At 49.8% G+C, this 16,291-nt stretch overlaps 1 protein-coding gene and 1 pseudogene across 6 annotated transcripts in view; one reads left to right on the top strand and one right to left on the bottom strand.

The window, feature by feature from the left end:
* GPAT2 (glycerol-3-phosphate acyltransferase 2, mitochondrial) overlaps positions 1-16,291 on the top strand; it is a 123,665-nt gene that overhangs the window by 82,000 nt on the left and 25,374 nt on the right. For 2 of the 6 annotated variants that reach the window (XM_054017920.1, XM_054017918.1), the window contains exons 3-7: positions 6,668-6,776; positions 7,807-7,978; positions 9,264-9,377; positions 9,769-9,842; positions 15,029-15,139. In XM_054017920.1, the coding sequence (XP_053873895.1) occupies positions 7,910-7,978; positions 9,264-9,377; positions 9,769-9,842; positions 15,029-15,139 (368 nt within the window). In that variant the 5' untranslated portion in view covers positions 6,668-6,776; positions 7,807-7,909. Of the gene's footprint in view, positions 1-6,667; positions 6,777-7,806; positions 7,979-9,263; positions 9,378-9,768; positions 9,843-11,250; positions 11,266-11,341; positions 11,612-12,561; positions 12,606-15,028; positions 15,140-16,291 lie in introns of those variants that run through there. The other 4 variants (XM_054017919.1, XM_054017923.1, XM_054017922.1 and 1 more) reach the window with 4 other exon arrangements.
* Positions 10,904-11,072, bottom strand: LOC128831490 (small integral membrane protein 43-like; annotated as a pseudogene).

Below are 16,291 nucleotides of genomic sequence, written 5' to 3'. Positions count from 1 at the left end.
GCTCTGCGCTTGAATAACTGAAAAATGGCCGAAAGCTTCCAAAATAAGGTGCAGTTCATGCAAACGCTTACACACACCTATTATTATTAGTTGTTATTTATACTGTCCAGCACCCAGGAGCCGTGGTCATGGCCCAGGACCCCGCTGTGCTAGGGGCTGTGCAAACACCGAGCGGACAATATAAGTATTAGTAGCTCTCCACCTCGGGGACCTCTGCCGGGCTATTCACGTGTTAAGTGTTTTGCAGGACCATAGCCCAGATCACTATAAAAATAAGCAGGAGAAATTTCAGACCCCAGATCATTTTTTTTCTGGGGAGCAAGTTCTAAGCTATTGAAAATAGAGCTTTGCCACAGAAAGTGGTCCCCCCCCCCCAACTTTAAAGGGACACAATCAGATTAAAATGGTGGTTGTTTATTTTTGTTTCAGAGTAGCAGCCATGTTAGTCTGTATCTGCAAAAAGAACAGGAGTACTTGTGGCACGTTAGAGACTAACACATGTATTTGAGCATAAGCTTTCGTGGGCTACAGTTGCATCCGAAGAAGTGGGTTTTAGCCCACGAAAGCTTATGCTCAAATAAATGTGTTAGTCTCTAAGGTGCCACAAGTACTCCTGTTCTTTTTGTTTATTTTTGTATTACAGTTATACAAAGCCCTAACTGAGAACTAGCCCCATTGTACTAGGATGTTGTACACGAACACAGCAAGAGACTGAAGAAGTTAGATAAGGCAGACACAGGGTGGGAGGGGAAACTGAGGCAAGAGAGGAGACGTGACTTGCCCAATCCTTCTGCCTTCCAAAAATTATATAACCAATGTCCTATCCTGTGTTAATAGTAACAAATTCTTACAAAGAAACCACTCACAGTATTTAATCTACATTTCATCTTTTAGGTCGTTACCTTTTTTTATCCGTTCGCATGTTAGTCAATTTGGACAATAGGTTCTTTGTTTCTGGCTGATATTTGCTTTCTGGCTCCCATGTGCTAGCACGATGCCGCAATGTTTGGGTTGCAGACGCTGCAGCGGGAATGCTTAAATCAAAACTCTTCTCAATGGATTTTTTTATATTAATTTTTATTGAAGTATTTCACTAAGTGAGCATGTTTCTTGGGGACTTTCTCCCATTTCTTTTTTTTATTTTTTATTATTATTATTTACATTTTTGTATCTATTAGGCTGTTGAGAGGTTTCTTTCTTCCTCCCTTTAATAAATTGTGCTTTGATGTTAAAAAAGGTGCTTTTCTGGTTTATGGGCTAGCAAAATCATTTGCAAAAAAAGGAAAAGTGTATGAGGCTAAAACTCTTCCACATTTTGATGTCTAATTTTCAGACTCGGGTGCCTTAAAATGAGGTACCCAGATCCCTATTTAGACCATAGTTCTGCAATTGACAATGTGCGGGCAGATTGCCTCATCTGCATGGAACTCTGCAGAAGACAGGGATCTGTCCACATGTAAATTACAGGATTGGGGCCTTGAATGCATAGATAAGTCTTAACCTACCTTGCATTGAAATTGAAGGGAGTCCAGTATCTCTGAAATCAGGCCACTTATTTTGCTACCCAAGACCCTGATCCTGCAAAGAAGTAAGCACATGCTTAATTTTATGCTCTGTGAGTAGCCCCATTGAAGCCAGCTGCCATTGGGCTGTGTTGCCTAGTGAGAACTTGGCAATCTGTTCCTGGCTCTACCAGTGGCCTGCTGGGTGACCTTGGGGAAGTCACATAGTCTCCCCGTGCCTCAGTTTCCCCATCTGTAGCTTGGGGATAATGGTACTGACCGCTTTTGTAAAGCACTTTGAGATCCGTGGATGAAAAGCACTATAGAAGAGCTGAGTAGTAGTAGTATTTATAGGATTGGGGTGCTAAAATAGAGATGGAGATGCCTAGCTTTAGGTACACATATTTGAAAATATTGGTCTGTTGTAGTTAGACGACTTAGTGCTCGTTTAATTATTTCCTGTTGTCAGCCATGCTGCTTTGTTCCCAAAAAGGAACGGTTTGCTTGTAATCAATCTTTATGTATTCTTAAGGCATGGCTTTATGCCCAGAAAGCAGTTTTTGCTTTCTGTAAACTTTGTTAACCAGTTATTTGCCAAAGTAGCGCTATCCTGCTGCAAGTGTACTTAGGACCCGTACCTGTGAAAGTCCATCCTTTACAAGATTACTATCCCAAATCCAAATGACCAGGTTGTGACCTTGTGCCAGATTGCTTTGACTAATGCTTGGCTAATGGGCTCCTCTCTGGCTCCCCAAACTATATTGACTAAAAGCGTAGCTAATTGTGTTGACTGCGTTCATGGTTCATTATTAAAAACGTTCAAGAGACCAAATCACCAAACATAGGCAAACATATTGTCTACAGATAAAACGGTACAATACAAAAAGCAGACGTACCCTCCGCCTGCGAAGCAATTCTTATCTTGCAGCATGTTCCCCTGACCCAAAAGGCATGCTTCTGAAATGTGCATTTAAACTAGCTATATTTATAGTATGGTTTTACAAGTTATGTCACTAAAACCCAACCCACCAATATGTAGCGGTTCCTTAACTGGTGGTTTTATTCTGTATTTTTCTTATCTTCATTTTGAATGCTACATTCCGAAGCAGTTGCCTGTGTCGGTACCTGTACTAAGCTATAGAACAAATTGTGTCCTGACCTTGGCAGATTTCATACTTGCTAGCTCCAAAGCTGACTTCAGCTTTGCAAAATGCTCTGGGATACTTAGCATAAGTGAATAAGAGTAAGCAGAAGACCATTCAAATATGTGCTGACATATTACATCGGTAATGTAATGTGTAATACGGATTCATATAGTGTGTGATACCTATAACAAATACATATTGGCTAACAGATTAAAACAATTCCTACCGGTGTTAGATTGCCGTGGCACTTTACCCCAAGTCTAAATGTTGTGTTGAAAGTCTCAAGAATCCCTTTATAGCGCTGTTTCTGAGATGCTGTATTTCAGGCAGAGTTTTACTGACATTTGGAGGAATGTCAGATATGCTCCAGCTGCGACCGCGAGGAGTGAGTTGGATGCAGCCGTCACTGTGTGAAATGTTATAGCCGGGGTTATGCAGGAGGTCAGATTAGATGATTGTAAAGGTCCTTCTAGCCTTGAAATCTGACTCTTAAGTCTCTGGTATGCATGATTTGGGGCATTGTCTAGGCCCAGGGCCCTGGTACTCTCTGAGAACACGGGTAAAACACAAGTGCCATTTAGCGTGGAATAATAGATTCCCCGGCATAGTTGCTTTTACTGGGATGTTAGAAAGGAGGTGACATACCCAGCTGCTTGGGAGAGGCCTGAGAAATGCCGTGAAAGACACTAAACACTGAGAATTTAAGCCGTAGCGCTTTACGGATATTCAGAGCGACAGATTTTGCAGAAGCAGCAACGGGGGGGAGGACTTAAATCTTTCCCTTATAGGCAAGATCATCTGGGTGATGATCCAGTTATAATCCTTTTCCCCAGACTAAACTCTATCCACTGAACTGCCCTATTGGAGATGCTCAGCAGATGGTCTGGGAAGATTCAGTAGTGGGATTACTGGCCTGCTCAGGAGTGGAGCTGCACTGTATGTCAGTTCTATCTCCTTGTGCGCTGAGGGCTCTGCTGGTGGGTTTAGCTTCAGTGGCGGTGATGTTTTTCATGCAAATGCTGGATGATGATCTCTGGACTCCTAGGAATCGATATGAAGGGATTGAATATTTTGTGATTTGCATTGCAGGTGTGCGATGAGCCACAGGAGAGGAAAGATGGTCCATTGGGTAGGGTGCTAGCCTGGGACTTGATTTGGGTTTGAACCCCGACTCCGCCACAGACTTCCTGTGTAGCCTCTCTGGGCCTCACTTCCCCTTCTGTACAATGGGAATACCTGCCCTGCCCTGCCCTGCCTCACAGAGGTGGGGGAGAATCATTATGTTAGAACGTGAGGCACCCAGCTATTAGGTAATGGGAGCCATATACGTACCTGTGCACTGAGCAGGACCCCAGTGTGCTAAGCACAGTACTAATGTATTATAGTAGCACTAGAGATCAGGGCCCCCACACGCCAGGTGCTGTACATTCACACAGCGAGAGACTGCCCAAGAGGCCATAGAGTCTCGAGACAAAAGGTGGGTGGGGAAACTGAGGCAGGGAGGGGGACGTGACTTGCCCAAAGTCACCGGCAGAGCTGGGAATAGAACCTGGGTCTCCGGTCTCCCAGTCCAGTGCTCTGTCCACTAGGTATTCCCGGCATCTCCAAATATATGGCTTAAACTAACGGACGAGACTAAGGAATCTCTCCAAGCCTGTCTAAGTTCTTCCATGGTCCCATCTCTATAGTATCTGAGCATCTCACATACATAAATGGGGTTGCTCTGCTAACGCTCCCTGTGCGCTAAGAAAGTATTTTCCCTATTTGTGCAGAGGGGGAACTGAGGCACAGAGAGACCCAGGGCCATATTTTCAGAGACACTGAGCACCTGCAGCTCCCCTTAACTGCAGCTAGCTCAGCATATCTGAGAATCGAGGCCTACGGTGATTTGCCCAAGATCATGCATGCAGTCAGAGACGGAGCTGGGAGCCCCCGCTCCCAATTCCGACAAATCTACAGCCTGATTCTGCAGTCTTGTGCTGTACAGATACCTTGGCAGGGACTGTGAATTCTTCACCTTGTTTTCATTTTAAATGTTTTATTTCTGGGAGCAATTATGCAGCCTTGTGCAAGCGCGCCTTGCTTGTCAGCTCAATAAAGACAAAGAACATATGTTAGATCGTGGGCTGCTTGCATGTATCTTCCACAGTGTAGTGTGTGTATGGTGTCGCAGTTGCGATTTGCAAGGTGTTGGGACAGCTGTCCTGTCTGTGTGTGTGTTGTGGGGGAAGAAGGGAATAACAGAAGGCGTTGTTGTCTGTATGATAGTAAAAACATAACGGGGCTTTTGCTTAAACCAGTGTTTTTCAAAATGAGAGCACAAAGGAGACTCTGGGGGTGTGTGTATGGACAGACCTCTCCGTTGTTCTCCAGGGTCTCAACTTTTCTTTTCTTTTTCTTTTGTTTAAAGTAAGTCTCTAGTTTTTAGACTTGAGAGGGAAACCTTCAAGGTGTGAACTGAGTGTAACCGATGGGAAGATGCCTTCCTGAATTTGCAGAGAGCCTGAAACCATTGCTCAGATGTGCGAATTGTCCATCCAGTGGGGGCTGACTCAGATGTCAATGGTCATGTGTGAGAAAGAAGAGGAAGGACCGTATGAAGATTTATGCCAGTGGTTCCCCAGGGGGGACGTGAGAGGGTTGCAAGTAGGATGTGATTGGTTTCATTTCCTTGTTTGGGGCGTGGGGAGGACTCAGTTTTCAAAAGTTTGGGAAATGCTGGGTTCAACCCCAGGGTCTCAACCTGTGTGGCCCAACAAGTTAGAATAGGGGGTGATCACCCTATCTTTTTGTGGCTAGATGGGGGAGGGTAGTCCTGAAAGTTTTGTTACAGAGGGGAAAGGGTGTGTGTGTGTGAAACTTTTATTTCTTTTGTAACAGAGCAACTGTATGTTAAAGGACGAGACCCATGGATTTTTTTAAAAATCATTTTGAGTGAGTACGCCCTTGTGCCAGATTCTGTGAGCAAATGGGATTTGTTTCCACACAGAGGCCAGGCAGGGGTGGAATCCGGGGCTCTAAGCTTGGAACTTACAAGGTGTGTGTGCGGAAGAGAAAGTTTCAGAAAGTGATCAGCCTGTGGGAACAGGGGCTTAGAATGGAAACTCTTATGCTGCATTAACTCTGGGCACCGGTGCAGAGCATTCATGCGGCGATACCATGTGCTTCCCATGGCTGGCTGGCAGTGAGCCCTTGTTACTGTTTGAGGAAGCAGGATTCTGTCTTCTTACTGGGGAGGCAGCTTGGAATTACCCACGCGGGAATCTGACCTGGACACTGGGGTTAACACCCTGGGCCCCATGGCCCCAAATAACCATGTTCTGTTTTAATGGTATCTCAGTAGCCCATTGCTGAGACCCGCTAAGACACGGCCTCCTTGTGCTAGGCGCTGCCTGTTCATGTTGCGAGAAACTGTCCCTGCCCCCGAAGAGTTTGTGCTCCAAATAAACAAGGCCAGGGAAGGTTTATTCATCTCTTGGCCTGTGGGGGTGAAGCGCCTAGCCCAGGTCTCCTGCATCCCCTTTCAGTGCCCCGGCCACAGGACCTTCCCTCCGCTCTTCAAGCCCTTTGTGGGTGTTAGAAAAAGAGGCTGCGATGCCCCATTGATGCTAGAGAAGAAGCCTGAATCTCTTTGCCCTTCTGTCCAGCTCTGCTCCCTGATTGCTTTGCAAAACACCAGCAGGTGCCGTCATCAGCGGGAACAAATGGGACTTGGAGGGAGTTCAGAGCCAAGCCGCCAATGCAACGATTAAGGGGCTGGCGGGATTGATTTAAGGGGGGAGGGGAGATTATCCCCTACAGGTGCCTGGCTTTGGAGGAGTGCAAACACCAAGAAGGGGTGAGTGCTTTGGGGTGCGTAACCCGTAGGAGGGATGGGATGGAACTAACAAAGGGGAGTGTCGGTTAAGGTCTGTTAAGCTGTGAAGTAGTATCCCAAGGGACGGGGTGGCGTCTCTTAAGAGCTAGGAGAATATCGTAAAGGGGAAACTTGCTCTCCTTGTGTTTGACTCTGTATTCTAGGTATGGGGGCGCTATTGTACATGCCCTGAAGAGCTTACCATCTACATAGGCAAAGCATAAGGAGAAACTGAGGCACGGATTGGGGACGTGACTTGCCCAAGGCCATACAGTGAGTCAGTGGCAGAGCCGGGGATAGAGCCCAGGTCTCCCCCATCTCAGTCCATCCTCCTGCCTGCGGGGCTGCCCTCTCTTTGTCCTGCCCTTATGTTCCCAGGGGTTGGCTTTGGTTGGTGGAGCCAAGCATGGGCTGGGACGCAGCACGGGGCAGGCTCCCTGTCTCTGTACTCTGGGTGCCGTTGGCTGGAGACGCAGTTTCCTGGTAGAGATTGGCGTCTCAATGTGAGAGCGAGGAGGGCGTGGGAGGGAAAAGTCAATTGTAACGATATTGGAGCTGAATTACAAAAAGAATAAACTCTTCTCCTCAGGGCTTTGGGCGCATTGGCTGCTGGGTTTTTTTTTCCTCTCTGTGCGGTAGACGAGCTGCAGAACAATTGATTTCTTAGCCGAGGAGTTAGCCTTTCCCCTCGAGAGGTCTCCGGTTTCCTCTCGTGGGGGATCTGCGGCCCAGTCTTGCCCATCTCCGGCTAAGACCATCTCCCAGGCAGCGAGCCAGAGAGCAAATTCAGAGGCTCGAGCCTCCGTGTGTGGGGAGTTAGTGTGATTGCTTGTGCTTGACGGTCTACTTGCAACCGCCACTCAGGGCCACTGTAGGGGTCCCTTATACAATCCCCCTCTTCACCATAATGACCTCCACCTTCCTGGCCTTAGTGCGCCGTTGGCCTCCCTCTGAAGCATTAGGTGTTGGCCACAGGATTTGGCCAGGCCATTTCATGGACAGCAAAATGTCCATTCCTGGTGATCTCTTCCTGCCTGAGCAGCGCATGGGTGGCTCTATAGATTGCAGGCCCGCAGTGTCTGAGAGCAGGGCAGTGCTGTGTGTACAGATGGGAAACTGAGGCATGGATCTAAATGACTCTCTCGAGGTCACCCAGGGCCTCTGTGGCAGAGCTGGCATCCCAGAGTAGCAACTGAACTGCTGGGCAGCCCTTCCTCTCGGTGGTGCTTCGGGTGGTGAGATTTCTCCGGGTGCCTCCTCGTCTCTCACGCCAGCTAGTGCCCTCTTGTCTGTGTCTTTGCAGCTCCCCTCTGAACGCTGCCCTCCGTGGACGCTGCTGCTTTTCCCACCAGGGCTGCTAGTCCCAAGAGCCCGCACCCACCTGTGCTTTGAGATCGAGGCAAGCCATGGCTCTGACCCAGAGGGACTCCGCCCCCCGCATCCTGCTGGCTGAGGAGAAGTTGCTCCAGAGAAAAGTACGGGGTCCCTTGGAGGGAGGGTACCCCAGTAGGGGCACTGCTCTCCCTGCCAGGGCGGGAGGGAGCTGTAACCCAGAGGAGGGGGATAAAGGACACTGAGTGTCACTCCCGTGTATCCAGATGGGACTGGCACTTGGGATCTATTCAGATCATAGAATATCAGGGTTGGAAGGGACCTCAGGAGGTATCTAGTCTAACCCCCTGCTCAAAGCAGGGCCAATCCCCTGACAGATTTTTGCCCCAGATCCCTAACTGGCCCTATCAAGGATTGAACTCTCAACCCTGGGTTTAGCAGGCCAATGCTCAAACCACTGAGCTATCAGTGGGAGTTGGAGCAGGAATGATCCTAGGGGCTGCAAAGGCTCCAGAGCCTGCGGTGAGCGTCTGTGTTATTGCAAGAAGCACCACATGACAGCGAGTGCTGAAAGCTTTCGGTCTCACTGGCTGGATGGGTCCTCAATCCAAGGCTCATTCTGTTGCAGATGAGGGCTGAGATTTTCTATGTTGCCTAAGGGGTTTAGCGTCCACGTTCCCATTCAAACAAAGGGGAATTGAATATCCAAATCCACTTGGCTTGGCAAGCCTCATACTTCACACCTAAAAACCAGGGTGAGCGGGATCCTCTGAGACCAAAGAGGGGGCAGCAGGCCTGCTGGGACCCTGCCAGGGAATGAATTTCCCTGGGCCAGGCCATTTCCACCCAGAGGGGACAGACGAGTTGTCCCACAGCGTCCTGCGGCAGGGAGCCTAGAGTGCCGCCGAGGGTGCCGGCTGCTAGGAACCATGGGCTATCTCCCCAGAAGTCTTTGTGGCTGGGTGCAGCACCAGCATGGGGAGGGATAGCTCAGTGGTTTGAGCATTGGCCTGCTAAACCCAGGGTTGTGAATTCAATCCTTGAGGGAGCCATTTAGGGATCTGGGGTAAAAAAAAAAACAGTGCTTGGTCCCCCTAGTAAAAGCAGAGGGCTGGACTCGATGACCTTTCAGGGTCCCTTCCAGTTCTATGAGACAGGCATATCTCCATATATCATGGACAGGAAACGTGCCCGCAGCACACGGAACCCAACTGCAGCTCTGCAGTGGGGTTGTGATCTCTCAAGATCGGGGGGTAGCCAGGTGACTCCCCCATGATCAAAGCTAGGCGGCAGTGAAGACACAGCCAAAGTGATTTAGGAACCTGTCTCCTGGAAAGGCGATGGGGCTGCAAGCTTTTATTTCCCGTGCTGGGGTTTTGGGTGGGCGGGAGTTTGGGAGAAACAGGCTTTGTTTCCTCTCTTCCTCAGATGAAGACCTGGCCTTCGGGCTTTGGGGTGAAGCTGGAGATCATCACCCCTTTTCTGGGCAAGTACCGCCCGTTTGTGGGGCGCTGCTGTCAGACCTGCACCCCGAAGAGCTGGGTAAGGAGGGGAGATCGGAAGAGGGAGGGATCAGCCTGGTGGTGGTTGGTGGCTTCTGCTTTCACAAGGGCTTTCATAAGGGCTTACCCCTAGAGTTGGTCCCTCCTGGGCAGGGCCATCTTGTGCCATCGCTACACAGAAGCCTCCAGTCTCTGGGTCTTCCCAGCTGCCACCTTTCACCAGCACCAAAGCAGATTCTGGCCTCTGGGCAGCACCTGGCGCTGCCGGCAGCTGCAGGGCAAAGAGAGAAGGAACTCGCCCTCCCAACACTGGCAGGGATGGAGGGTTCCTGGGTTATCCTTGGCAGAGGAGTGAATTCCCAGGGGAGAAGGGGGGGCCCTGCTATTCAGGGTGTGTTTCTACTAACGGCCGTGCCTCTGACTGCTTTCAGCAATCCTCCTTCCACAAGCACCTTCCCTCCCTGGGCTTTCACAATGTTCTCCAGGTGACCGAGGAAGACACCAGGTGAGTGTTAGAGGGGTCTGGGGAAGGGGTGCAGGGTAGGAGAGGGTTGGAATGGGGTGATTTTCTGGGCACCACTCTTCTCACGTTATCTCCACGCTGGAGATGTGGCCTGAGCCCAGTCCTGGCAGCCAGGACTCCTGGGTTCTATCCCCAGCCCTGCACGGACTCGCCGGAGGATCCAGGGCTGGTCGCTTCTCCCGCCGAACAAAAGCAAGAATAATATTCATTTCTCTACCTCACTGGAGTGATGGGAGGATTCATAAGTTAGCCTCACTTGCTAATTAGTCTAATAACAAATCGCTTTAAGGATTATTTGTAAAGCCTTTTGAAAGCTGCAGGCCCATCAAGACTAAGTGTTATTAACAGCGGAGAGGAGAGTATTTGATTCATTCCCATCCGCCCACCCACCCCAATTTCATGTAACAGCCGCAGCAAAAGGGGACTAGAGATTCAACCGAGAGTAGTTAGTTGTTACCAAAACGTGTAGATTCCCACTCTGGTGTGGAAGGTTGTATTCAGAGATCAGAGTTTTCATTCTGTTCCCTTCCCTGGGACTGGCGGTGGTGAAGCACCGGAATGGGTTACCTAGGGAGGTGGTGGAATCTCCTTCCTTAGAGGTTTTTAAGGTCAGGCTTGACAAAGCCCTGGCTGGGATGATTTAGTTGGGGTTGGTCCTGCTTTGAGCAGGGGGTTGGACTAGATACCTCCTGAGGTCCCTTCCAACCCTGATATTCTATGATTTGTGAAATGCTTACAAAGCATTTTGGGTAGGGCTGCCCAAGCTGTTTCTAGCCCTGGCAGTTTGTGTGACGGAGGACGTTAAAAACGAGGTGATTCTGGTTCCTTTCCCCTGCACTCTCATGTGCACGCACTTGAGAGTGCAGGGATCTGGACGTACGCACAGTAGCATAGCTAGAGGGGTGCAGGGGAAGCAGTTTGGAAAGGCAGGGGGTGCAGGCTGGCGGCCCGCAGCGCGGCTGGCAGCCATGGGGGGCATCCTGCAGCGGGGACCCCCCCACACCCGTCTCTAGACCGCGCCCAGACCCTGCCGCGGGCCGGAATCACAGGGCTTGCTTGTGGCATGAGCCGCAGGGACGGGCGGCCCGGCTGCAGAGCCCAGGCACTGGCCACGGAGTTCTTCAGCTGCTTGATGAGCAGGAGGCCCAGGAGGAGGCGCAGGAGGAAGAAGAGCGCCAGGTAGAGCAGCAAGTTGAACTCCCACCACGCCATGCTGCTGCTGCCAGGGGAACCCGGGCGGGAGGAGGGAAGTTGCTCAGTAGGGGAGTCTCTTCCCCCCCGCACACACGCTGGGGATGCACCGGCAGGGCAGAGTGGGGGCGGGGCGCAACAGGTGGGAGGGTTTCCTGGGCAGGGCTCGGCCTGCTGGCCGGAGGGCGAGCCGCCGAAACACGCCCAGCGCAGAGTGAGTCCTAGCGCGGTAAAGAACAGCTGCCTGGACGGGCCCGCAGGCTGCAGCTCCCTGCCCACCTCGGCGCGTCCAAGCCCCTGGGCAGCGCTCGGTTGCTGCGGGAGCAGGGGCGAAGGCATCCCGGGCTCTCCTCCCCCTCTTCTGGTCATCGTGGTGCAGGGGGCGATCAGTGAGGGGCGCAGGCAGGTGTAGCGCACGAGAGGCAGCTCCAGCTCTGACCCTCCCGGACAGACCGACGCTTCGAAACGATCCACTGAGAACAGTCCCGGCTTGCTGCGAAGCCCCCCAGGCGGCGCTGCTGGCTCTGGGGCCACGGAACAAAGGGCAGCCCCAGCCAGGGGTGGGTCAGGGCCACTGGCTCGGCTCACATGAGGCAACTTCCAGGACGGGGAGAAATCGCTGTGCTGAACCTTCTCAGTGTCACTAGGCAGAGCCAGGCTGCAGCTGTCCGGAACAATTTTGCATTGGGAAAGAAAGTCTTTGCAGGCTCATCACTGTCAGCTTTTGGGGAGGGGGCGGGTTGCCCTTTCCTTGGAAGCCTTTGGTTTCTGTTCTGGCCCCTCTCATAGACTAGACACTGGACCAGCTGGCCCCCTGAGCTGATCCAGGATAGTTCCTAGATTTGAACAGAGATGATTTTTCTTCTGGCCTCAGTGTAAAAGGGGCCCTGCTTAGCTTCAAATCTAAAGGGTGGGCATTTAATCACTCCACTGCCCTGATTAAGCTGGGATACAGTGAAAATGATTCATAGCCTGAATGGCTCCAGGTGGGCGTGACCGGAGGAGCGGGGGTGGGGGGCGCAGCATGGCTGCCGGAGGAGCGGGGGCGGGCACGGAGGGGGCATGGCAGGGCCAGAGGAGCCATGCCGGGGGAGGGGTGGGGCGGCCGGGGGAGGAGCCCTGGGGGCGCCTTTTTTATGTTTGCTCCCCCTCCTCTTAGAAGCTGGCTACGCCACTGCGAACGCATGTCCAGATCTTCGGCTGATGTCAGTCATTGGCTTCAATAGAGATTGCTGGAGCTCCCCCGAGTTACACTGGTGGAGGGTTTGTCCCCTGATGTTTAACTCTCCAAATGCTGATTTTGGAGCATGCGGCAGCTCCTGTCAATTTCTGTGGGATCCATGTCCGTTCAGCGCTCTTGCAAATGGGGTCACCGTGCTTCCTGCTGCTTGAAACCTCACAGCTTCAGCTTTCAAAAGAGTTTAAATAATTAATCTCGCCTTGTAGCATTTCACGAGTTACGGATGCTAAAACCAGGTGGGCGACGGGAATGCAAGATAGTAACCAGACGTGTATGATGTTTAGTGTCTGATATCTTGTCAGAGCCATGGGCAGGTGAGAAATGGAACCTCTGTCACTGGGATTCCAGTATTTCTAGTGGGGTTCAGTCGTCATTTCTTGCCCTGATGGCTTGCAAAATGTTGGGTATTAAAGAAGTCCTTTCGTCTCTTAGCATTCGCTGGTACTGATTGAGGACTGGACGCCTGATTGGAGACCTGATGCCATCAAGAATCTTGTGGCACCTTAGAGACTAACAAATTTATTAGAGCATAAGCTTTCGTGGACTACAGCCCACTTCTTCGGATGCATATAGAATGGAACATATATGGAGGAGATCTATATACACACATACAGAGAGCATAAACAGGTGGGAGTTGTCTTACCAACTCTGAGAGGCCAATTAATTAAGAGAAAAAAAACTTTTGAAGTGATAATCAAGCTAGCCGAGTACAGACAGTTTGATAAGAAGTGTGAGAGTACTTACAAGGGGAGATAGAGTCAATGTTTGTAATGGCTCAGCCATTCCCAGTCCTTATTCAAACCGGAGTTGATTGTGTCTAGTTTGCATATCAATTCTAGCTCTGCAGTCTCTCTTTGGAGTCTGTTTTTGAAGTTTTTCTGTTGTAATATAGCCACCCGCAGGTCTGTCACTGAATGACCAGACAGGTTAAAGTGTTCTCCCACTGGTTTTTGAGTATTTTGATTCCTGATGTCAGATTTGTGTCCATTAATTCTTTTGCGTAGAGACTGTCCGGTTTGGCCAATGTACATGGCAGAGGGGCATTGCTGGCACATGATGGCATATATCACACTGGTGATATATGCTCGTTCACCTGCACATCTACCAATGTGATATATGCCATCATGTGCCAGCAATGCCCCTCTGCCATGTAGACACAAACTAGACACAATCAACTCCGGTTTGAATAAGGACTGGGAATGGCTGAGCCATTACAAACGTTGACTCTATCTCCCCTTGTAAGTATTCTCACACTTATTATCAAACTGTCTGTACTGGGCTATCTTGATTATCACTTCAAAAGTTTTTTTTCTCTTAATTAATTGGCCTCTCAGAGTTGGTAAGACAACTCCCACCTGTTTATGCTCTCTGTATGTGTGTATATATATCTCCTCATTATATGTTCCATTCTATATGCATCCGAAGAAGTGGGCTGTAGTCCACGAAAGCTTATGCTCTAATAAATTTGTTAGTCTCTAAGGTGCCACAAGTACTCCTGTTCTTCTTTTTGCGGATACAGACTAACACGGCTGTTACTCCGAAACCTATCAAGAATCTTGCATCAGTCTCGGGTGATGTTAACAGGACACTGGCGTGGGTCTTGGTACAGTGAAGTGCAAAGTTTATATCAGGAACGTTTGCCCTTCATGAGATCCAAAGTGAGAGCGGGGAAATGCCTTTTCTCTCCCCGCCAATGCAGGGACATCCTGGATGTTCTCCTTTCCTAGAAGGAAGCTCCAAGACCTGTGGTTTCATGGTTGAGGAGAGATCCCTAAATCAATACGGTTTTTAGATGTTTTTAGCATGGGAGCGTCACTTCTATACGTACAGGCACTTGGTTTTTCTCTAGCTCTTTTCCTCCTTAGATCTCAAAGCGCTTTACCAAGTACCATTAGCCCCATTTTACAGATTGGGAAATTGAGGCGCAGCGGCCACGGTGTCCATAAATGACCAGCAAACTTGGGGCCAGCTCAATTTTTGGGGCCCCCACCTTGAGGCTTGTGAAAGGGGCCTAGTTTTGAGAGGATGGGTGTTTGGCCCTTTGTGAAAGTCAGGCCCAGAAATGAGGAATCTGCAGTCACAAGTTGGTTTTGAAAAACTTGGCTCGAGAGCTGAGCTGATTCAGCAGGCTAGTGGCAGAGCAGAGACTAGAACCCAGGTCTTCTGGTTCCCAGTTCAGCGCGCGATCCACTTGACCATGCTGCAGTAAAAGTTATCTCAGCTATCATTTGGCTGGAGGTCTGGCAAGTACCAGTGCATTAAGGATTAAATACTGAGATTAGACTCGTTCCGACACGCGCTGACCTACGTCAATCATTCCCGGAAGGGAGGACATCGCAAAGGAGGAATGGGCTTGTTAAAAAAATGAAACACTTGAACAAGGGGACATGTCCAGGGACTGATCCTACACCATTAAGGAAAGGCTCCCAATGGGGAAGCAGTGTTTCCTAGTGGGTAGAGAAGTGACCTTGGATGCAGGAAACCTTGCTTTGTTCCCAGCTCTGCCACCGGCCTGCTGTGTGATCTTGGGCAAGTCACGTCCCCTTTCGGTGCCTCAGTTTCCCCATGGGGATAATGATTCTGACCTCCTTTGAGATCTACATATGAAAAGTGCTATATACAAGTGCTTACAAGTATTAGTGTACCCTGGAAGGATATACCTGGATTATGGAATGCATGTAACGTATCACATGTCCATGGGTTGCGTAATTACCTAGCGGAGTGTGTCTGTCTCTAGGTACAGGGGCTGGCTGGTAAGAAGACTTTGTTACTTCCTTGCGATCCTCGAGTGGAAAGTTGATTCTGAGACTCCGCGAGATCTTCAGGAGAGAATCTTCCGCAGCAAAAGGTATCGTTCCTCATGTGAGAGCAACCTGAGGTTATTTACCCTATGGGCTGGCACTGGAGTTTTGCTCTTATCTCCCCTCCTTTCTCAGCTGTTCCCTATGCTATTCCAGCCCTATGTTGTTTGGATCCTGCCTCCGGATCTGTGTTGTTCTGACTGCAGCCCTTGTCACCTTCAGAATAAAGTAGAACTGAGTGCAGGCTCCAATGACCTGGGGCTATAAACCTCAGGCCAGGGAGGGCATCTGAGTAAGGACTCCTGGGTTCTATTCCCTATCCAGCAACTTATGCCCTCTCCAGCAGGACGCCAGGGCTGTGCTAACTGTTAGGTGGGGCTGGTTTAAAAAATTTTGATCAACATTTTTTTGGATGGAAAATTGGTTTTTTGATTAACTGAATATTTTTGTGAAAAGTGTCTGCTTTCCTTGGAAAAGTTTTATTTTTGCATCAAAAATCTGGATACTTGAAAATTTGAAATATTTTGCATCTGAAATGTCGCTGTGGTGCCTCATAGGAGTTGTGGTTTGGTTACCTCATACTCCTATCTGCCTCCATGGGACAGGCGCTCCGGCTGGACTTCAACTCCCATGATGCACCATGGCAGTGTGACTGCCAGGATGTCCTGCCTCCAGTCCCCAAGCAGGGACACTGGTGCATCATGGGAAATGTAGTCCAACCAGGGAGCCAGGCCTCTAGAAGAGAATAAGTGTGAGGTACCTGAACTGGCCTTTTGTGGGAACTCCAGTCCTTTCTTGACCTCTAGCAGACATGCTGGTATAGACAGGGGCCCCTGCTACTTGTATCCTGCTCAGAGCATCTCTGCTCAACACAGTGGTTCAGATGTTGATGGCTGCCCTGCCCTAGTGCTCTTGCCATATTTAGGCCTGGCAGAATGTGTGTTTTTTATTTTTTTATCATTTTGATGGCTAATATAATGTTTATCTTTAAGCATTTTTTTTTTTCAATTTTGGATTGAGTTAAATTTTCCCAGTTGCTGGAGAGAGAGTGCAAGTTGGAGGAAAATCCTCCATGTAGAGAAGGCACCCAAGCCAGGCGACCTAGAGTCTAGTCCTGGCCTCTGTCCTTGAACTGGGCAAGTCACTTCCCTTTGCTTCAGTTTCCCCATCTCAGAAATGGGGAGTCATAGCTCGAAGGG

The sequence above is a fragment of the Malaclemys terrapin genome, chromosome 2, assembly GCF_027887155.1.
Source record: "Malaclemys terrapin pileata isolate rMalTer1 chromosome 2, rMalTer1.hap1, whole genome shotgun sequence".
NCBI lineage: Eukaryota > Metazoa > Chordata > Testudines > Emydidae > Malaclemys > Malaclemys terrapin.
This window is presented reverse-complemented; position numbering and strand designations above follow the sequence as displayed.